General features: G+C 38.0%; 1 protein-coding gene across 3 annotated transcripts in view; it reads right to left on the minus strand.

The window, feature by feature from the left end:
- The window catches only part of AP3B1 (adaptor related protein complex 3 subunit beta 1), a 298620-nt gene that overhangs the window by 63248 nt on the left and 210802 nt on the right, over positions 1-24570 (minus strand). The window contains exon 23 of one of the 3 annotated variants that reach the window (XM_028849539.2): positions 22636-24070. The exons of the other annotated variants lie outside the window; for them this stretch is intronic. Coding sequence (XP_028705372.1) covers positions 24056-24070 — 15 coding nt within the window. The 3' untranslated portion in view covers positions 22636-24055. Of the gene's footprint in view, positions 1-22635; positions 24071-24570 lie in introns of those variants that run through there. 3 annotated transcript variants of the gene reach the window in all.

A 24570-nucleotide genomic window follows, 5' to 3' on the forward strand; every position in this document is an offset into this window, starting at 1 on the left:
AGGAGGTAAATGTTACCTTAGAAAGATGTGCTTTAAATTTTTAGGAGATCTGCTCTATTGACAGAAAAATAAGATCAAAATGGTATTTTTCATTTTTCAGCTTACCATGCTGTATTTTTAGAGAGAGTATTTAAGAAATACAAAGAATGGAATATTAAGCTACGTTTAGTCAAATAATTTAAAGCAATAACTTAATCCCAATTTTACTGTCTTAAATATTACGTGTTAAGTAATAAAAGGCATGTGTAAGTAGCACAACCACTTTCTAGATATGGGCTTGATGGGAATAATTCTCTCAGTAATGTAATAAACCAACATATTAACAAGTGGGGAGGGGCCAAGATGGCTGACTAGAAGCAGCTGTGGTCAGAGGCTTTCACCAAGAAGAATGAAAATGGTGAATGAATCCTGCACCCGCAACTGAGTTATCTCCCACTGGGACTGACTAGGCGGTTGGCACGACCCACAGAGTGAGGAGAAGCAGGAGAGTGAGGAGAAGCAGGGGAGTGAGGAGAAGCAGGAGAGTGAGGAGAAGCAGGAGAGTGAGGAGAAGCAGGGTGGAGCAACAGCTCACTCAGGAGCCATATGGGGCAAGGGGAGCTTCCACCCCCAGTCAAGGGAGGTGGTGAGTGACTGTACTATCCCGCCCAGGAAACCACGCCTTTTCCATGGACCTGTGCAACCCGCAGATCAGAAGATCCCCTCGTGAGCCCATGCCACCAGAGCCTTGGGTCCCAAGCACACAGCTGTGCACATTCTCAGTGGCCCCTCGGCTGGAGACTCCCTGAGACTCCTGAGTTCAGGAGGGGCAGCCATCATCACTTCAGCAGCCTGCTGCCTAAGATGACTGAGTTTTGGCAGAGGAATGGGGGCAGCTGCCATCATTGTGGCTGCCTGCTGCCTAAGACCACCGAGTTCCCAGGCAAGGGGCAGCAGCCATCACTACAGCTCCAGGCTGCCGTTTTCCCCTGCCAGTGCCAGGTAGACTGGGTGGTTTCGACCCAGGAGGAATTTTCCACAGCGCGGCGCAGTGGCTGTGGCAGATCATGGCCAGACTGCCTCTTTAAACTGAACATGGACCCATTCCTTCTCACTGAGCGAGGCCTCCCTGCAGGAATTTCAGCAACTCCAACCAGGGGTTTACGGATAGAACTCTGATCTCCCTGGAACAAAAACACTTTGGGGAGGGGCAGCCCTGGTCTCTGCGGATCAGTGGACTTGGTCCTTCCTCCTGCTAGCTCTGAGGAATCCTGGCAGTCTGGATGAGTGGGATTCCCCCCAGCACAGCTCAACCCCTGCACCAAGGGGTGGCCACAGTGCTTCCTTAAGCAGGTCCCTGATCCCATGCTCCCTGACTGGGTGAGACCTCCCAACAGGGGTCGCTAGACGCCTTACACAGGAGCATTCCTGCTGGCATCAGGTTGGTGCCCTTTGGGATGAAGCTCCCAGAGGAAGGAGAAGGCAGCCATCTTTGCTGTTCTGTAGCCTCCACTGGGGTCACCTCCAGGTGTAGGAGGGACCCAGGACAATAAGGTCTGGAGTGGGCCCCAGCAAACCGCAGCAGCTCTACAGAAGAAGGGCCCGACTGTTAAAAGAAAACAAACAGCAAGCAACAACAGCATCAACAAAAAAGTCCCCACAAAAACCCCATCCAAAGGCCAGCAGCCCCAAAGACTGGAGGTAAAGTCACAAAGATGAGAAAGAATCAATGGAAAAATGCTGAAAACTCAAAAAGCCAGAGTGCCTCTTCTCCTCCAAATTATTGCAACACCTCTCCAGCAAGGGTACAGAACTGGCTGAGGCTGAGATGGACAAACTGACAGAAGTAGGCTTTAGAAGGTGGGTAATAACAAACTTCGCTGAGCTAAAGGAGCATGTCCTAACCCAATGCAAAGAAGCTAAGAACCACGATAAAACACTACAGGAGCTGTTAACCAGAATAACCAGTTTACACAGGAATATAAATGACCTGAAGGAGCTGAAAAACACAACATGAGAACTTCACAATGCAACCCACAAGTATCAACAGTCAAACAGACCAAGTGGAGGAAAGAATTTCAGAGCTTGAAGGCTATCTTGCTGAAATAAGATAGGCAGACAAAATTAGAGAAAAATGAACGAAAAGGAGCACACAAAACCTCCAAGAATTATGGGATTATATAAAAAGACCTAACCTATGAATGATTGGAGTACCTAAAAGAGATGGGGGAGAATGGAACCAAGTTGGAAAACACACTTCAGGATATCATCCAGGAGAACTTCCCCAGCCTAGCAAGACAGGCCAACATGCAAATTCAGAAAATCCAGAGAACCCCAGTAAGATACTCCATGAGAAGATCGACCCCAAGACACATAATCATCAGATTCACCAAGGTTGAAATGCAAGAAAAAGTGGTAAGGGCAGCCAGACAGAAAGGCCAGATCACCTACAAAGGGAAGCCCATCAGAATGACAGCAGACCTGTCAGCAGAAACCCTACAAGCCAGAAGAGACTGGAGGCCAATATTCGACATTCTTAAAGAAAACAATTTCTAACCCAGAATTTCATATCTGGCCAAACTAAGCTTCATAAGCAAAGTAGAAATAAAATCCTCTTTAGACAAGCAAATGCTGAGGGAATTTGTCACCACCAGACCTGCCTTACAAGAGCTCCTGAAGGAAGCACTAAATATGGAAAGGAAAAACTACCAGCCACTACAAAAACATACTGAAGTACACAGAACAATAACACTATGAAGCAACTACATTAACAAGTCTGCAGAATGACCAACTAGCATCATGATGACAGGATGAAATTTACACATAATAATATTAACCTTAAATGTAAATGGGCTAAATGCCCCAATTAAAAGACACATAATGGCAAGCTGGAATAAGGAGTCAAGACCCACTGGTGTGCCATAGTCAAGAGACTCATCTTGTGTGCAAAGACACACACAGGCTCAAAATAAAGGGATGGAGGAAAATCTACCAAGCAAATGGAAAACAGAAAAAAGCAGGGGTTGAAACCCTACTTTCTGACAAAACAGACTTAAACCAACAAAGATCAAAAAAGACAAAGAAGGGCATTACATAATGGTAAAAGGCTCAATTCAACAAGAAGACCTAACTATCCTAAATATATATATACCCAATACAGGAGCACCCAGATTCATAAAATAAGTTCTTAGAGACCTACAAAGAGACTTAAGACTCCCACACAGTAATAGAGGGTGACTTAAACACCCCACTGTCAATATTAGACAGATCATTGAGACAGAAAATTTAAAAAGATATTTAGAACTTGAACTCAGCTCTGGATCAAGTGGACCTGACACCTACAGAACTCTCCACGCCAAAACAATAGAATATACATTCTTCTCGGTGCCACATGGCACTTACTCTAAAATCAATCACATAATTGGAAGTAAAACACTCCTCAGCAAATACAAAATAAGTGAAATCATAACAATCTCTCAGACCATAGCGCAATCAAATTAGAACTCAAGGTTAAGAAATTCACTTGGAACCACACAACTACACGGAAACTGAAGAACCTGCTCCTGAATGACTCCTGGGTAAATAATGAAATTAAAGCGGAAACCAAGAAGTTATTTGAAACCAGTAAGAACAATGAGACAATGTAATAGAATCTCTGGGATGCAGCCAAAGCAGTGTTAAGAGGGAAATTTATAGCACTAAAATGACCACATGAAAAAGCTAGAAAGCTCTCAAATTGACATCCGAACATCACAACTAAAAGAACTAGAGAACCAAGAGCAAACAAACCCCAAACCTAGCAGAAGACAAGAAATAACCAAGATCAGAGCAGAACTGAAGGAGACAGACACATGAAAAACCCTTAAAAAAAAATCAATGAATCCAGGAGCTGGTTTTTTGAAAAAAAAAAAAAATTTCATAAAACAGGTAGACTACTAGCTAGACTAATAAAAAAGAAAAGAGGCCAGATGCAGTGGCTCACACCTGTAATCCCAGCACTTTGGGAGGATGAGGCAGGCAGATTACCTGAGGTCAGGAGTTTGAGACTAGCCTGACCAACATGGAGAAACCCTGTCTCTATTAAAAATACAAAATTAGCTGGGCATGGCACATGCCTGTAATCCCAGCTACTCGGGAGGCTGAGGCAGGAGAATCTCTTGAACCTGGGAGGCAAAGGTTGCGGTGAACCGAGATTGCACCATTGCACTCCATCCTGGGCAATAAGAGTGAAACTCCATGAAGGAGAAGAAGGAGAAGGAGAAGGTGAGAATATCTTGAACCTGGGAGGCAAAGGTTGCGGTGAACCGAGATTGCACCATTGCACTCCAGCCTGGGCAACAAGAGCAAAACTCCATGAAGGAGAAGAAGGAGAAGGAGGAGGAGAAGAAGGTGAAGGAGAAGGAAAAGAAGAAGAATCAAATAGATATAATAAAAAATGATAAAGGGGATATTACCACTGACCCCACAGAAATACAAACAAGCATCAGAGAATACTATAAGCACCTCTATGTAAATAAACTGGAAAATCTAGAAGAAATGGGTAAATTCCTGGACACATACACCCTACCAAGACTGAACCAGGAAGAAGTTGAATCCATGAATAGACCAAAACGTTCTGAAATTGAGGCAGTAAGAAATAGCCTACCAATCCAAAAAAGCCCAGGACCAGATGGTTTTATAGTTGAATTCTACCAGAAATACAAAGAGGAGCTGATACCCTTTCTTCTGAAACTATTCCAAACAATTGAAAAGGAGGGATTCCTCCCTAACTCATTTTAAGAAGCCAGCATCATCCTGATACCAAAACCTGTCAGAGATAACAACAAAAAAAGAAAACTTCAGGCCAATATACCTGATGAACATCAATGCAAAAATCCTCAATAAAATAATGGCAAACCAAATCCAGCAGCATGTCAGAAAGCTTACCCACCATGATTAAGTCAGCTTCATATCCAGCATGCAAAGCTTGTTCAACATATGCAAATCAATAAACATAATTCATCACATAAACAGAACTAAGGACAAAAACCACATGATTATCTCAACAGATGCAGAAAAGGCCTCCGACAAAATTTAATATTCATTCATGTTAAAAACTCTCAATAAACTAGGTATTGATGGAACATACCTCAAAATAATTAAGTCACTTATGGCAAACCCACTGCCAATTATCATACTGAATGGGCAAAAGCTGGAAGCATTCCCCTTGAAAACCAGACAAGGATGCTCTCTCTCTCACCACTCCTATTCAACATAGTATTGGAAACTCTCGCCAGGTCAGTCAGGCAAGAGAAAGAAATATAGGGTACCAAAATAGGAAGAGAGGAAGTCAAACTGCCTCTGTTTGCAGATGACATGATCTTATATCTAGAAAACCCATCATCTCAGCTCAAAAGCTTCTTAAGCTGATAAGCAACTTTAGCAAAGTCTCAGTATACAAAATCAATGTGCAAGAATCACAAGCATTCCTATACACCAACAACAGAAAAGCAGAGAGCCAAATCATGAATGAACTCCCATTCACAATTGCTACAAAGAGAATAAAATACCTAGGAATATAGCTAACAAGGGAAGTGAAGGATCTCTTCAAGAAGAACTACAAACCACTGCTCAAGAAAATCAGAGAGGACACAAACAAATGGAAAAACATTCCATGCTCATAGATAGGAAGAATCAATATCATGAAAATGGCCATACTGCCCAAAGTAATTTATGGATTCAATGCTATTCCCATTAAACTACCATTGACATTCTTCATAAAATTAGAAAAAACTACTTTAAAATTCATATGGAACCAAAAAGAGCCTGTATAGCCAAGACAATTTTAAGCAAAAAGAACAAAGCTGGCAGTATCACTCTAGCTGACTTCATTCAAACTATACTACAAGGCTACAGTAACCCAAACAGCATGCTACTGGTACAAAAACAGACACATAGACCAATGGAATAAAATGGAGAACTCAGAAATAAGACCACACATCTACAACCATCTGATCTTTGACAAACCAGACAAAAACAAGCAATGGGGAAAGGAGTCCCTATTTAATAAAAGGTGCTGGGAGAAGTGGCTAGCCATATCCAGAAAATTAATACTGGATTCCTTTCCTTACACCTTATACAAAAATTAACTCAAGATGGAATAAAAACTTAAATGTGGTTGGGCGTGGTGCTCATGCCTGTAATCCCAGCACTTTGGGAGGTCAAGCCAGGTGGATCACCTGAGGTCAGGAGTTCAAGAACAGCCTGGCCAATGTAGTGAAACCCCGCCTCTAGTAAAAATACAAAAATTAGCCAGGTATGGTGGTGCACACCTGTAATCCCAGATACTTGGGAGGCTGAGGCAGAAGAATCACTTGAACTTAGGAGGTGGAGCTTGCAGTGAGCTGAGATCACGCTACTGCACTCCAGCCTGGGCAACAGAGTGAAACTCCATCTCAAGAAAAAAAAAAAAAAAAAACTAAAATGTAAAACCCAAAACTGTAAACACCCTAAAAGAAAATCTAGGCAATACCATTTAGGACACAGGCACAGGCAAAGATTTTATGATGAAAATGTCAAAAGCAACTACAACAAAACCAAAAATTGACAAATGGGATCTAATTAAACGAAAGAGCTTTTGCACAGCAAAAGAAACTATCATCAGAGTGAACAAGCAACCTACAGAGTGGGAGAAGATTTTTGCAATCTATCCATCTGAACAAGGTCTAATATCCAGAATTTAAAAGGAAATTAAACAAATTTACAAGAAAAAAACAAACAATGCCATTAAAAAGTGGGCAAAGGACATGGACAGACACTTCTCAAAAGAAGACATTTATGTGGCCAACAAACATGAAAAAAAGCTCATCACTGATGATTAGGGAAATGCAAAGCAAAACCACAATGAAACACCATCTCATGCCAGGCGGAATGGCAATTATTAAAAAGTCAAGAAACAACAGATGCTGGCAAAGCTATGGAGAAACAGGAATGCTTTTACACTGTTGGTGGAAATGCAAATTAGTTCAACTATTGTGGAAGACAATGTGGTGAATCTTCAACGATCTAGAGGCAGAAATGCCATTTGATCCACCAATCCCATTACTGGGTATATACCCAAAAGAATATAAATCATTCTGTTATAAAGATCCATGCACACATATGTTCACTGCAGCACTGTTCAAAACAGCAAAGACACGGAATCAACCCAAATGCCCATCTATAATAGATGGATAAAGAAAATGTGGTACATATACTCCAGGAAATACTACGCAGTCATAAAAAGGAACAAGATCATGTCCTTGACAGGGATATGGCTGGAGCTAGAAGCCATTATCCTCAGCAAACTAACACAGGAACAGAAAACCAAACACTGCATGTTCTCACTTATAAGTGGGAGCTGAACAATGAGAACACATGGACACGGGGAAGGGAACAACATACACTGGGGTCTGTCGAGGGGCATGGGAGGAGGGAGAATATCAAGATAAATAGCTAATGCATACTGGCCTTGATACCTAGGTGATGGGTTGATACTGCAGCAAACCACCATGGCACATATTTACCTATGTAACAAACCTGCACATCTTGTACATGTATCCTGGAACTTAAAATAAATAAAATAAAAATAAACATTAAAAAAAATAGATTAAACTGATAGCAGTGTTAATGGGTTCTATACTAATGACTCTGGAAAACAGGAAGGATTAATTCATTCAAAACACATTTGAGGAGCATCTATTATGTATTAAGCACTTGGAATATAAAAAGGTCCTGTCCTATCTTCCAGAAACTCAGGCTCCAATATCATTACGTCTATATTTCTAATGTAAAAGACAAGGCAATCCTTCCCCTGTGCTGATGATGTTTACTGAAGCTATTTGAAGTCTCTCCACTTAATTTCTTCTTTTTTAATTTGAGATGGAGCCTCGCTGTGTTGCCCAGGCTGGAGTGCAGTGACATGATTTCGGCTTACTGTAAGCTCGACCTCCTGGGTTCACACCATTCTCCTACTTCAGCCTCCCGAGTAGCTGGGACTACAGGCACCCGCCACCATGCCCAGCTAACTTTTTGTATTTTTAGTAGAGATGGGGTTTCACTGTGTTAGCCAGGATGGTCTCGATCTCCTGACCTCGTGATCTGCCCACCTCAGCCTCCCAAACTGCTGGGATTACAGGCATGAGCTACCACGCCCAGCCTCTCCACTTAATTTCTTTAGATTTCTAGAAATTCAGAGTTGGAAGGGACTCTAGAAATAATCTCTTCCTGTTCCCTAATTTCATAGATGACAGCCTGAACAGAATTTAAATTTTGATGTACTAGTTTATATTTATAAGATATTGTGTTGGGTCACATATTCTATGAAGCATGAATGTCAAATCTTCAGTGAAAACATGTAAATGAATGAGTTTCTGAAATTATGCATTTAAAAACGCATTATGAAAAATTTTCAAATGTATACAGGAGCAGAGACACTAATATAATGAACCACTGGGTACTGAGCACTAAATTTCAAAATTACCAACACTTAGCCCATCTTGTTTAATCTAATCTTTTACTCAACTTCTGAATTATTTAAAAGTAAATTCCATACATTATTTCATCAATAAATACTTCAGTTTGTATGTGTAACAGATGAAGATTTTGAAAGAAAACATACAATATTATCACATCTAAAAATGATATAAAACAAAAATGCCGCTAATTTCACCTAAAATACAGTATTCACATTTCCTTGGCTATTTCACGCATGTCGTTTTAGAGATGAATCAGAATTCAAGAAAGATGCACATATTTGTCTGGCATCGCTTTTAAATCTCTCTTAATCTAAGGTATATGACGTCTAAATTGGAATTTGCTGAAATTTTGTTTTGTTTTTTGGGGGGGAATATTTATTATTTGTATAAAAGTGTAAAGCAGATCTTCCATATTAACATTTGGATGGGAAAGGTCATAAATTCAGTAACATAAAACAGCTGCAAGTTTATGGAACTAACCCTTACTGATAGGTTTATAAAAGCTATATATAATTACATTCCCTGAATGATTTGAGTAACAATGTGTCTGATTTTTTTTTTTTTTTTTTGAGATGGAGTCTTACTCCATCGCCCAGGTTGGAGTGCAATGGCACAATCTCCGCTCATTACAACCTCTGCCTCCCACGTTCAGGCAATTCTCCTGCCTCAGCCTCCTGAGTAGTGGGATTACAGGAGCGTGCCACCACGCCCGGCTAATTTTTATATTTTTAGTAGAGACAGGGTTTCACCATGTTGTTCAGGCTGCTCTTGAACTCCTGACCTCGTGATCCGCCCACCTCAGCCTCCCAAAGTGCTTGGATTACAGGCGTGAGCCACCATGCCCAGCCCAAGTCTGATATATTCTAAGATAAGTGGTTTTTAGTTTTCTTTGATATTAGGGTTATATACTGTACTTGTTTTTACTCCATACTCTCCTGCCTGTAGTAATAAATTCTTAGTGTTCATTGGACATGTATCCTACAGCTAAACTCATTTTCTCTTCCTTCAAAGAGAAATAAAGTTGTTGTAAATATCATAATAACATCTTCCATGTTTAGGTCAGGTTTCTCATGTTAAGAGATTTAATACTGTTAGAATAAGAATTATTAATTTCCATACCATGCCCTGCCCTGTGTTCAGAAAAAAATTTGGTACACTTTTTAAGGGGAACAGTGGTAACAAAAGTTAACTTGGCTGAACTGTAATTAAGTAATATTTGATATATGATTGACCAATGCATAATCTAAGATACTATAAAGCTTAAAAACTATATGCTTCATTTCAGTACCACAATTCAACAGTAGCAACAAAATTTGAAATATAGCAATTCATAGTCACACAAAGTTCCATCAAATTTGTGTGACTATGAGCTGCTTTTTTAAATGCATAATTTCAGACTATGAACTGTTTTTTAAAAGACGGAATTTCAGAAACTCATTTATTTATACATTTTCACTGAAGATGACAAAACTGCCTGAAAAGATGAATTTTTTAAAAACAAACTACATTTTAAAAATAAGTTATATTTTAAAAATCATCTTATTTCCTACTGTGGTACATTTAATTATAATAAAAGCTAAAAATCATAATCGTAAGGAAAAGTGGATAGATGTTCAGTGAACTCTCAGCTCTGAAATGAGTGAACTCCCAGCCAGTGGAACTACTTACCACAAAGGAGGAGGAAGGGACAACGAAAGGCCCAAGGCTTTCTTTACCACAACCTCTTTAATCCTTCAATCTCTTGCAGATTTGTGTGCATGTTTCCTTTGTTTTTTTGGGTGACCTGGGTTTTTTGCCACAAATAATTGCTAGTTCATTAATAACTATAATTAGCATCTGATCCAGTGGATTTGTCACTGTGGGGAATTTTACTGTAATACTAACAACTAACATTATGAGTACCACCTGCCAATTAGGACAAACTGGCACATATTTGCTTAAGCCAATTAAAAAATATTTTGCAATAAAAAATCTCCAACTAAAAATTAATAACAACCTCTTTTTAAAAAGTAGCTCCTTTTAGTAATCTAGGAAAAGGGGAGATGAAAATGGTCTGTTATGAGTCCCTCAGAAGTAGCACAGAAATTGAAAGATCAAGCAGCAGGATGACATACCTTAAGGTTTAATTTAAGAATTAAAGCAACCTCATACCCAGAGGAGAATTGAATAAAGGAATAAGATGGGACGTGGCTAGGCAATGGAAGCACAAAATACTGTCACACTTTAATTTAAAAATGTTTTCAATTTAAGCAGACCCAGGCCAGTGATTTTTTCATTATTTTTACCACAGTTCCATGACTACTGACATTTTCATCAGAACAAATAAAGGATTTTTCCTAAATTTAAAATGACAAAATTATTTTTAATTTTGACTCACAATTTCTCCCTCTTCCAAACTCAAAGGAATTTGATCTTAGCTGGACTTGTCTCTTAGCCTGGGGCCTGAATATACCTTAACTTTATAAAGTATTAAAAAAAAAAAATTTAAAGATAGTTCTTCGCCAGGTGTGGTGGCTCACACCTGTAATCCCAGCACTTTGGAAGGCTGAGACGGGCAGATCACCTAAGGTTGGGAGTTCGAGACCAGCCTGATCAACATGAAGAAACCCCATCTCTACTAAAAATACAAAATTAGCTGGGCGTGGTGGCTCATGCCTATAGCCCCAGTTACTCAGGAGGCTGAGGCAGGAGAATTGCTTGAACCTGGGAGGCGGAGGTTGCAATGAGCTGAGATTGCGCCATTGAACAGCCTGGGCAACAAGAGCAAAACTCTGTTTCAAAAAACAGTAAGATAGTTCTTCTCCTATATTAGAAAAGCTTTTATCATATATTATCATTTTTTGAATGAGATCACATATTCATGAAACATCTGGCATATAACTTAGTAAATGTACATATTCAACAAAGACGTCCCTCAAAGCAATCTCTCCCTGCACACCAATTTAAAAAAAGTCTAGCACTCTGCCAATATAAGAGATTGGAAAACAAAACTAAAATACCCTAGTGGCAATTAAAAGAGAGTGAGGAGGAGAACTGGTAGGGGGGTGGTTGGGGAGGATATATCTAAGATAAGACTAGTCAAGAGAAACTGAAATCCTAAATACAATGCAACTAACTTCAATCCCAATAGTTATTATTATATGCACAATTATCCTAATAATTCCAAATACTGTTTTAGATTTCAGATGGAGTGAATCAGATACTTCTTCATGAATTATGGTTTCTTTTTTTCTTATTATTGTTTTAAAACCAACAGAGTGACTTCCACACCAAAAAAGGCCTGAGAAGAGTCTTCTCTGTTTCCCAATTGAGTTCCTACAACACAAACTGGGTCAGGGACTTATCCCTAACTCACGGAGAGTTGTAACTCCACTGGCTGCCAATTTTCGACAATGGCAAAAATCTGTAAGCCTACTTGCTAGCCAATTTTCCATATTCTTTTGATAAGGAATCTAATAAGACAAATGATAAAAACTGCAGAAGCTACATTTGCTTTGTGGCTTTTCTTTGTACCACTCTGGGTGCCCAAATTCAAGTGGATTACAAATGGGGTTGCTTCTTCCTATCCCTCAGCCTATAAATCCACGGGGAGCTGGAAGGCATGAGTACAGGGCTTCTTGGTCATGCTGCCAAACTTAATGTCATCTTTTTGCTGGTCATAGGAAATTCCGTGCTAGCTACCGACATTCCATGCTAGCTTCACCCTGGCATCGTCATCAAGTGACAAAGTGATGGTCCTTAATGCCAATTCAAGGAAAGCAAATGGCATAGAGTACAGACGATGAAAATCATCCTTCTACCTCTTGCTAAAGGAGAAAAGTAGTTCCAGTATCTAAATCTTAAGCTGTGTCAAATATTGAAAGTAACTCTTTTAGGTTTTAAGTTATAATGGTACAGAGGAAAAAAGGTGGAAATGTGGAGTTTAGCAAATGTCAAATAATAGTGTTCATGTTCATAACCAGAGAAATAATGATAAAGACAACTTGTATCTACAAATACTTCCAAATAGGCAAAACTATGTTACAAAAAGCAAAGCGCTTGGTATATTGTAATTACGTACTTCGAGGCAATTTTTCTTTATTTTCCCAGTCAACTATAAACTTTCTCAGGGCAGGAAGCTTGCCCATCTTGTTTACCACTATATCCATGGCTTCATATACTGGTCTGAATAAACACATGTGGGATGAATAAAACACTTAATTGGCATATGTGTAGTAAGAATTTGACCTAACCTCAAGAGAGCTTAGGACTTTCTCTTAGCTCTTGAGAGGCCACCTCTAAACCCTTGGATTTTCCCCAGTGATAAAAGTGTCTTTGTTATTCATGGTGGGCCCTTTGGGACCACACCTGATAATTTATGCCACTGAGGTGACTCATGACAGGCCCTCAGATAGCTTATGCTAAGGAGATAACTCAGGATAAGGCTGGCCAAGCTAGAAAGACCAACCATGTGATTAGAGGGTTGGTGCGCTGAGCCACTTAATATCAGACTGACCTCTAGAGACAGGGGAGGGCTGGAGACTGAGTTCAACTATGTAGCTAGAGTTCAAACACTCAAGGCTATATGATGAAGCCTCAATAAAAACCCTGGATGTTGAGGTTCAGTGAGCTTCCCTGGCTGGCAATACTCCATGCATATTACCAGATTTTCATGCCAGTAGGGTAACCTAAAAGTTTCACATTTGGAACCCTCCCAGAATCTGCCCTAGGTGTATCTTCCTTTGGCTGGTTCTAATTTGTATCATTTTGCTAAAACTGTAATCTTAAGCACAGTGCTTTTCTGAGTTCTGAGTTGTTCTAGAAAATTACTGAACTGGCAAGTGGTTTTGGGAAACCCGTAAAGTTACAGTTGGTGTCAGAAATCTTGGGCCAACTTAGTCTGGAGGACTGTGCCTTTAACCTTGAGTTTGGCTACCTCCAAGTGACATATAACAACAAATTAGGCCTTTTTGTTTGTTTGCTTCATGGATTGTTCTTGAAATTCCTTACTATTTCTCAGTGTACCACTTTTGCATTTTGAAATGATCACTTTTCTTAATGAGCCTTCCTGTGCCGTCCAAAATTAAATTCCACTTAGGGTTTGTGATCCATAGGATCAAATCTGTTATCTTTATGGTAGCTAAGTCAGAGCTCCCTCACTAATTTGCCACAAATGGGTCAGAGGTGTGCTGTGATACTGCCCCACATGAATCCCCAAGGCCAACTGGGGCCTGTGGTAGCTGGAGCTCCTGGACTTGGCTGCCTTTAACCTCCTTCAGCATTCTCTGTGTACCCTAGAACGCACTATAGGTATTGCCACTTTTCTACATGTACTGGGACACAAAAAGATTGGAAAACAAGTTAAGGAATCATTACTACAATTTTCCCATGACAGTGTGTCACCAACATACTTCTCAATATCAGATCTGGTTACACATGCTACACTTAAGCCCTACATTGAACTACTGTTTCAGCAATACTCCAGTTCTTTCATACCCCAACCCTTCAGGTATACTAGTTTCTCTGCTAGGAATGTCATTCTTCTACTCCAGCCACCTAGGCAAATTCATTCTTCCAGATTCAGTTCCAAGGTTACATATGTATATCTTCTCTAAGAGATCTTTGTCACCCAGGAGCACTTGGTGGATTTGTCTCTAGTTCAGCACTTACTATATTAATGATTTGTCTGTTACCCTCAGTAACCTGTGAGTTTCCTGACAACATGCTCTATGACTCACCTCCCTTTTTCACTCCTTTTATTTGGCCTTTTTCTTTGTTGTCTCCTAAAGCATGATGTTCCCTAGGATTCCATCTTCATTTGTCTCTTCTCACCCACAAGGTTTCCCTTCTGTTCCCCTCCCTTAAACTATTACCCATAACCTGTGCATATGCTTGTATTCTAATTAGTTGGCCCTAATTTTTCACTAAAATCCAGAATGGATTTTACCTTCTTACTGGACGTCTCCAACTTGGTGTTCCAAAAGCACCTCAGAGTAACATGTTCCAAACAAAATTTCAATGTCATTGTCCTTTCCTCCTTCTTATTTTCTATCTTGGTTAACTGGGTACCACTATCCAGATAATCATTCCAGTGGAAATCTCAGTTATCCATCGAAACGTTACCAAATTATCCCTTTGTTCTCTTCCTATCCAATTAATCTTTCACACAACTTTATAAAACAAAGATGTGATCACTATCAATGACCTGCTCTAAAATCTTCAGAACTCCTTTCAAACTGTTTCACAATATGACTTTCAATCAGTAGCTACTTCTCTCTCCACCAAAACATACATTTTGTATACTAGCTATATCTAGCTATAGAATTTCTCAAAAGTATAATATGCATTTTATCTTTTCTCTTTCATCTGGCCATGCCCTGGGCTGAAATACGCATCTCCTCTTCTTCCCTGTTGGTAAACTCAATCATTCTCCAAGAACCAACATAAATATCGCTATCCAAGTCCATATTGATAGGCACTCATTGCAGAATTACTTGCTCTCTTCTCTGTACTCCTATAATGAAGTTTTCTAGTTTTTTTCATTCACTAAACTGTGAGCTCCTTTAGGAAGCGACCATGTTTTATTAACCTGTTACCTGTAATTCCTAGCATAGTGATTTAGTCATACTGTGTTCAATAAAGTTATCTTTTAAGTAAATGAAATTAAGCTATAATAAAGCCTTTCAGTCTGCATATATGTTAGAATGCAAATATCTAGAGCATCTCACTGATATCTATGAACAACACAAACATTAGGGAAACGTGTTGTTATCTGCCTTATGGATTTCAGATATGAAAGCTCTTAGGTGTTGCAAATTTTTATGGGCTATATTCATGAACACATTGCAAAATGCAAGCCATAAGTAATACAGCTAGTATTCCACCATCTGAAAGTTAGACCATCTGTGTCTGGGTTTGTCAAAGGCAAATCTTGCTTTAAACTCTTATTAGAATAGTGTCAATTCTTCTGTTTTTTAAAAAGGTACCATCCATAATCAACTACATGACTAACATAAGTTAAAATTCTTTTTGAAATAAAATCTAAAGGGTTGAAATATTTTATTTTTATTTTTATTTTTTGAGACGGAGTCTCACTCAGTCGCCCAGGCTGGAGTGCAGTGGCGCGATCTCGGCTCACTGCAAGCTCCGCCTCCCGTGTTCACGCCATTCTCCTGCCTCAGCCTCCCGAGTAGGTGGGACTACAGGCGCCCGCCACCATGCCCTGCTAGTTTTTTGTATTTTTTAGTAGAGATGGGGTTTCACCGTGTTAGCCGGGATGGTCTCGATCTCCTGACTTCGTGATCCGTCCGTCTCGGCTGCCCAAAAGTGCTGAGATTACAGGCGTGAGCCACCACGCCCGGCCGGGTTGAAATATTTCTATTTCACTACAATTTTCTTATATAATTCCTTGAAACAGGAATCTTAAGACATTTTCTTTTTTACAAAAGAATTTTACTGAAATAGAATCCTCATTAATTTGAACTCTAATTGAGAATTTAAGAAAACTAAGCATGGAATGAAGGATGGACCAAGTTTGCACCATCTAGGAAGGAAAAGACCTATCATGGAGCAAATATGATTTTACAGGACATATAAATGCGTTTCATTAATTAAATAATTTTAAGGAGTTTACCACATATGGTATACACATACAAAGATTGATTTAGCATATAATTATAAAGGAAAGCAAAAAGATACGGAAGAAAAGGAATGGAATTTGGAAGCACAAACCCCGGACTCAAGTATTAAGTGTACTATTGATAGTTTTATTTTAGTTATACTTTGGATTTTAGTTTATATTTAACGTAGCTCACATTTATAACCCATATATAAAATAATTCAAGCAAAGAAGTATAAAGAACAAATTAAAACAAAAACAAAAAGCCAACGTCCCTCCCCCTTGGAGCATCATGAGTAAAACTTTAAAAATCTGAATGACAATCCCAAGTATACCCCTCCCAGATTGCATTCCTCTTTGCTTCCAGCATTAGAGGTAACCAGAATTTGCATTTGGTGTTTGCCAGTTGCAAGTATAGTTTTATTTGTTTTATTGTTTATTTATATTTTTGAGACGTAGTCTTGCTCTGCCCCCAGGCTGGAGTACAGTGGTGCAATCTCGGCTCACTGCAAGCTCCACCTCCTGGGTTCACACCATTCTCCCGACTCAGCCTCCCAAGTAGCTGGGATTACAGGCACCCGCTACCACACCCGGCTAATTTTTTGTATTTTTAGTAGAGACAGGGCTTCACCGTGTCAGCCAAAATGGTCTCAATCTCCTGACCTTGTGATCTGCCGGCCTTAGCCTCCCAAAGTGCTGGGATTACAGGCGTGAGCCACCACACCCAGCCACAAGTATGGTTTTAAACATTTTCCACATATGTATGCATCAATCAATTAAATAATTCTACATACTTTTATACTTTCTACAAATAGCTTCCTATTATATGTATTCTTTTGTAATGTTCCTATTTATTTATTTGACAGGTCTCACTCAGTCACCCAGGCTGGAGTGCAGTGGTGCCATCCTGGCTCTTGATAACCTCAGCCTCCTAGGCTCAAGTGATCCTCCCACCTCAACCTCCCGAGTAGCTGGAACCACAGGTGCGTGCCACCATGCCCTGCTAATTTTTGTATTTTTTGTAGAGATGGGGTTTTGCCATGTTGACCAGGCTGGTCTAGAAGTCCTGGGCTCAAGCAATCTGCCTGCCTCAGCCTCCCAAAGTGCTAGGATTACAGGTGTGAGCCACTGTGCCCAGCCTGTAACGTTTCTTACTATTGTTTCTGAGATTTGTCTAACCGGTATTTCCAGTTCATTAATTTTAACAATTGGCACAGTATTCCATTGTATTTGCATGCCACAATTTATGTATCTATTCTAGTGATAGATGTAGTTTCCAATTTTCTTTTTTTTTTTTTTTCTCTTACAATGTGTCAGTGAACATTCTTGCATGTTTTCATGTGTAGCCACATTGATTAGTGAGTCATGGAGAATACATTATTCAACTGGAGTGAATATTTCCAAATTACTCTCTGAAATACCCACTAGGTATGCCTCCATTTTTTTTTTTCAAACACACTGTTAAAACTAATTTTCAGAGAAGCCTACTTTGACTTTAAAAAATTTTTAAATAAGCTTCCTGTTTTTTTACAAAACCCAACAACCCTCATATGCAACCATTCAATAATTGTAATAAGCACACATATTTTAGATTTGATTTAAGCTAGGTTAATATAATCAATGGTATGAAAATATGATTGGTGGAAAAACCTTTGATTGGTTGGTGACTGGATGAAGTGAAAACCAACTAAACAATGGTTTCGCCAAAGGTACTGTCTCTCTGTGATACACCTGTGAGCAGACCTGGTGAAATATTAGGCAAGTAAATTTTCAGTTGGAGTAAAGGATAGCTTGATCATTTCAAAATACAAATGGATGGCCCTAAGATCAGGATTTAGGGAAAAGCCATAGATGTTGATTCAGGGTACCCTTGAGTTATTATTGCTAGACTTGGGAGCCTTATTCAATAACCAGTTCCCTAGTCTTAAAGAAGAGAAGACAAAGAACAAGATGAGAGATGGCTTAACCCGCTGATAATCTGGCTTCGGTTCATGGCTGAGCTTATTTTTCATAGCATTACTTCATTATTTTATAGGACGTGAATTACTGTAACACTATCCTTGGTTGTATTAAAGAGGTATATAGGAAACAAAAGAAGTTTGTTATTAAGGAATGACATGTACCACTCACTGCTCCTTTTACATGATTTTAGGAATACAACTATTTGTAGTTTTTTCCTTAACTCGGTAAGACACTGAAGGTATTCAATAAATTTAACTTTCTTTTCTAAGTTCTGAGGAAGAGAAAAATTATGAAATCAATCCCAAACATTTTAGAGCAAACTGATATTTACTTTTAGTATGAATTCTTTGCAATAAAAAAAAAAGCTATAATCCCATAACAAGCTTTCAGGATTGGTATGCAGTAACTTCTGCCTGATTAGGTATGTCCAGTACAAAAATGGTCAACTTTGCTGGGCAGACTAAGCAATAATCCTTTCTGTACAATAAGGGTTTTTCAGTCCCTGATTCTGCAGATCCTGGTGCTTCCTGAGGACCTTATGTTTTTGTTTCACTGAGTCACTTTTCCTGCATAGTTCTAGTATCCAATTTGAGGGCTGGAGGAAGGGAAAGAAATGGAATAGATGACATCAACCCTATGTTATTACTGAACATAAAGGCCTTGGAGCCTCTCTACCCTGTCAATCCCAATTTTGACTGAATCCTTCCTCCTATAGTCTATATCTAGGCCAAGATCCTCAAATCTGCATCTATTATCTGTTGCCAAATCACTATCCCACTTGTTCCAGGGCCATTGGACTAGATTTCAGGGTTTACAGCTACAGAATAGAATTCAAACATTTTCAGGATCATTATTTCATTTGATTTTCATTTAAAAAAAGGTGTTTAGGATAATTATTATCTCTATTTTGTAAATTAAAAATGGAAGTTTATACAAGTCAAAGAATTGCTCAAAGTCACAATGATAATAAACACAGCTCAGTCAAGGGTGAAAATCAGGTCTTTGGGCTCCAGATTCAATGCATTTCACAAATGTCACTCTGTCTTTCTAAATGAGTTCTTAGCATTTTAAGGTGGAACTTTAAAAGTGTATTTCCACATAAACCCTCTGATTTGTGATTACATGTCAAAGAATCATAGATAGTATACCTCCATTATGGTATTATGGCATTTGGGGATTGCCTTGGGAGCCTTTTTTTTTTTTTAAAAAAAAAAAAGACGGAGTTTCGCTCTCATTGCCCAAGTTGGAGTGCAATGGTGCAATCTCGGCTCACTGAAACCTCCACCTCCGGGGTTTAAGCGATTCTCCTGTCTCAGCCTCCCAAGTAGCTGGGATTACAGGTACGTGCCACCACCCCAGGCAAAATTTTTGTATTTTTAGTAGAACATGTTAGCCAAGCTGGTCTCTAACTCCTGACCTCAGGTGACCTGCCCACCTTGGCCTCCCAAAGTGTTGGGATTACAGGTGTGAGCCACCACACCCAGCCACCTTGAGAACCTTGTAACCTAGGAAGGTCAGACTCTGATTTTTCCATAAAAACATAATCTTAAATAGTAAGTGAATAAATATAGTTTCTTACACAACTAGTTTGAGAAGAAACAAAAAAGGCAAAGGATGAGTCAAGGTTTCATGTTGATGTTTACCAGTTAAAGCAGAACATACACTAAAATAGGTAACTTTAACTGTTTTATTCACTTTAATATTTTTGTGACCCAAATATACAAAGTAAGTTAAAGCACAACAGATCAAAGTTTCACTCAACGTTTCTAATACCAGAGGTGAACAAGTTATTCTTATTTCACATTTATTCTTACATACAAAATTGTCTTTTTCCCCTATTCTTTTTTCATCCCTGCAAGAAGCCTACATTTTAAGGGCTGATGTTTATGTGTTTGCAGGGCTTGATTTAAACTCATGACCTAATAACAATCCAGTAAAAAAAAATTTACCAAGTTAACCAGTTTGTTCACTGAAATACTATAGCAGGAACTAAAATGTTCTCTTGATGGAGCTATCTGTTGGCCAATGGCCAGTCTCTGGCAAGACTAAAACATGCTGTGTTTATAGATAATATCTATTATAGAGTTTAAAAAACTAAAGCCTTTCCTTATAATGATAATAATGTTTGTCAGGCATTATTTTTTAAAATCTCTATGTTCTGAATATATAATTCAAAGGATAGGAACAAATAGTGACTTTTTTAATTAGAAAAATATTTGGTGTGAAAAAGCAATTGCTCTTTGGGTTTCATTGTAAATATTTTGTTAATTGAAAAAATCTCATATACATAAGGAAAACAAATAACATTTACTAGAATAAATAAAAATTATAGATGGACTAGAAAGTCATCATATAAACTAAAAAATGTTTCACCTCTTTATTTTAACAAACTTACTCAAATTAACCCAGTGACATTATTTTCATTAATTCCAAATTCCATCTTAGGTTCATACACACATAGAATATCAGAGTTAAAAGGAAACATGGAAATCTGTCTTGCTATCATTTCATAGTTGAAAAAAAAACCAAATGATTTGCTCAATATCACCCAACTAATTAGTAGTGGTGATCTAGAAAGACAGATATCAGATGGGTCAATAAAAAAGAATCTGGCTGAGTGTAGTGGTTCACTTGAGCCCAGGAGTTTGAGACCAGCCTTGGCAACATGGCAAAACCCCAGCTCTACCAACAAAAATTTAAAAATTAGTCAACAAATTAGCCATATCTACCAACAAAAATATAAAAATCAGGGTATGGTGCCAGACAGCTGTAGTCCCAGCTACTCGGGAGGCTGAGGTAGAAGAATGGCTTGAATCCAGGAAGCAGAGATTGCAGTGAGCCAAGATCACACCACTATACTCCAACCTGAGCGACAGAGCCAGACCCAAAGAAAAGAAAAGAAAAAGAAAGAGAAAAGGAAGAGGAAAAGGAAAAGGAAAAGGAAAAGGACCCAAACAAATAAAAAGGAATCCTCATCATTCATATATGTGCTTTCCACTTCTATTTTAAAAGTATTGCTTTTCGGGTAATAGATGTGTTACATCTTGATTAAGAGAAAATGGAAGATATTTAAAAATATGTAAAAGAAAATTAAATATAAAACATCCATAATCTCATCATAAAAGCTCTTAAAATTATGATGCAGTTTCTTCTACTCTTTCAATTTCCCTGTATTTGAAAACAGTACAATTGTACAATTTTACAAAATTGAGATAATATACATAACATTTGGTATCCCTTTTTCCACCTTACATTATACCATATTTTATCTTATTAAAATATGTAATAAAATCTTAATAATTGTACAAAATTCCTTAAATTGTTTTTGTATACTTTTTGTAACCATCACTACTATCACTAGACATTTAAGTTTAAACAACCATGCACATAAATCTTTGTAATTCTAATTATTTCCTTAGAAGAAGAATCCAGACATGAGATTACCTGGTCAAAAGGTATACATATTTTGATGGCTTTTTATACAGATAGCCCAACTGCTATCCAGAATGATGTAATAATTTATACTTTTACCAGTGGAGGAGTGTATAATGCCTGCTTCATTGCATACCTCAGCAACAACAGATGTTGGTTTTTGTGATTTTTGCTAATGTTACAAGCAAGATAGTTCTTTAAATCTACATTTATTCATTACTACCACTGAACCTTTTTCACATATTATCATCTATATTTCCTCCTCTATGAATGTGTTTATATCATTTGCCCACTTTTAAAAATGTTTTATTGAAGTACAATATACATAAAGTACACATATCTTAAGTGCAAAGCTCAATGATTTTTTTCATAAACTGAATACAACCATGTAACAGCTCCCATATCAAAAGACAGAACATTATCAGCACCCGAAAAGCTACTCTTGTTTTTCCTCATAAGCACTAATTCTCCTAGAAGTAAGCACTATTCTGATTTGTTATATCATAAATTAATTTTTCTGGTTTTTGTCCTTTTGTTCATTTTTATAGTAATAATTTGTTTTAAAAAGTTATCATTTATTATAAATTATAAAATATTTAAACATTACAGAAAAGTACCAAAACAATCAACAAGTCATTCCGAAACCATTCCATCTAAAGCAACTGTTAACCATAGTGAACGTGACACTTCTGTACCCACTGACAGATATACAGAGAAACAGACAAATTATCCCTTAGAATGGGACTATAATCTTACTTTGAAGAAAAAGAAATGGAATTAAAACCAAAAAATAAAAAACCCTCCAAAACATCAGAGAAATGTTCTTTGAGTATATACAAATCATTAAGAGGTCTGCATTTCATTAAAAACAAAAACAAAAGTGGTTTCAATTTTGCATATTACTGAGTGTTTTCCTACATTGAAAAAATAATTACCATGCATCCTGTCATCGTTCCTCACTTTCTAGTTTTCGTTTCTTATTTTTATCATTTATACTCAATCATACGACCACAATTTTTACAGCTACTGATTCTATTACTTTGAATCACCCTTTCCTTGGTTTCAACAATCAGCAGTATCCCCACTCTTTTTTCTTTAAAGTAGAATCCATAGTAATTTTCATGTTTCAGCATATCTATGTACAGCCTTAATAGTAAGAAGAAAACACAGTTTTCTTGGGTCACACTTCATTTCCTTTATAAAGTTGCACTAATGATATACATGTAATGAAAATGATAACAGGAAATATTTAGTTATTAGTACGTATCAGTTACTGTTATAAACATTTCATGTTTGTTAATCATTTAATACCAACAACAATCCTATGAGGTAGGTAGCATGATCATTTTACAGATGAAAACAATAGAGGTACTGGAAGGGGAACTGACTTGCCCAAAGTCTCTAATTTGTAAAGTGCAGAACTCTGATTTGAACACAGGGAGTCTGAATCAATAGCCTGTGCTTCTCACCGCTACATAATGCTTTGACGTTTACAGCTAGGACACGACTGGAGGGAGGGACAGTAAAGGATGCCGCTAGCTTTAAGGAGTGAAGGCCAGGAATGCTAGATGTTCGTGGTAATGAACAGGGCAGATCCTGACGATACAGACTGTACCATGTCCCTCACAAAAGCTCTGTTTCCTACTATGAGAAAATGAAACTATTAACATTCAAATGTCTTGTTAAACATTTGTGAGGTGAAAACGTGCTTAAAATTACTTGATCCTAGAACATTTCACACAAAATACGAAGTTTTTCTTCTCTTTGGCAAGATTTTAACAGGTTCAGTTTTCCAGGAATGCAACTACTTTGGTGCAGAAAAACTGTTCAGTGTTTGGAAAACTATGTCACTGATGGCAATACCGCAACCCACAGCATTTGAGTTGCCGAACAACACACCTATATAAATCTGCACATATAGTTCTCACATTCATGAGTTCTATATATGAGTGCCAGCATCATTTAACTACTTCTAGTGTAGTCATGGTCAAACAGTTACATATCATTGAAAATACTAGTTTATTATATGTTACTTTTATTTTTTCTATTCAACTAGGACAACATGTTGACTTTAAAATTATAGATGTACTCTATCATCTATGAACTTCATTTCAGGATCCAAAAAAGCTCCTAGATTTATTGAGATCTCACAGCATTATATGGGAGTTGTAATTCTTGAGGGGTTTCCTTATTTTCCTCTGATGTCTTCCGTCCACTTCTTTCCAAATTCAGACACATAATGAAGAAGATTAAACTCTGGCTGATTCTTCTTCTTTTCTCAGTACTGTTTTGAGGGCTGGATGTGCTACTAGGAGCCATGCCATTCTGCAGCAGAATATTCAGTTTATCTCTACAGGTTCCATTTTTCAGAGTTCTAGCATTTTCTTTGTTTAAAGTTCTATTCCTGCCCTTATTTTATTGTTGCTGGTGAACTTCTGGTTGTCATTCTTTTTAGCACTACTTGTTTGATCATTTTGTTAGCTTTTGGGGAGTGAGTGTTGTGGTCCTGCTTCACTCAGCCGTGTCAACTGGCGGTCGTTTTTTGCCCAACTTTAGATGGAGTGGTTTTCTTTCCTTTGAAGAGACCATCTCAATAAACATTTTCCTTAGTATAAAAGGGTGAGTCTGTCAATTACTTTGTGATGAATGAAAATTTACTACAAGCTTTTCTAATCTCAACTGCTTTCTTCTTATAGTTAATAAAGTAGAAGAGTCTACACTCAGGTCCATTATCACATATATCACTTTGGAGAATATTCGTTAATATTTACTGAGTAATGACAATGTGTCAGTCACTGTTCTAAGAGCTTTGCATATATTATTTCATTAATCTCATAACAATCCTATGAGGTGGACAGTATTATCATAGGAAAAGGAGGTTTAAGAGTACCAATTTGCCCACAGTCACATAGCTATTAAGTGGCAAAGCAGGGGTTTGCACCCTGGACATCTGATATCAGAGCCCAAGTTATTATTTATTCACTACCTTACTGCCAACCAAGGTTTTAGGGACCTCCTGTTCCATTCAAGGTATTAACTGATTCACTATTGATTTTTTGATTAACACTTTTTCTTTAGAGCCTACCACAAATGCTCAGTAAATAT

The sequence above is a fragment of the Macaca mulatta genome, chromosome 6 (assembly GCF_049350105.2).
Source record: "Macaca mulatta isolate MMU2019108-1 chromosome 6, T2T-MMU8v2.0, whole genome shotgun sequence".
Lineage (NCBI taxonomy): Eukaryota > Metazoa > Chordata > Mammalia > Primates > Cercopithecidae > Macaca > Macaca mulatta.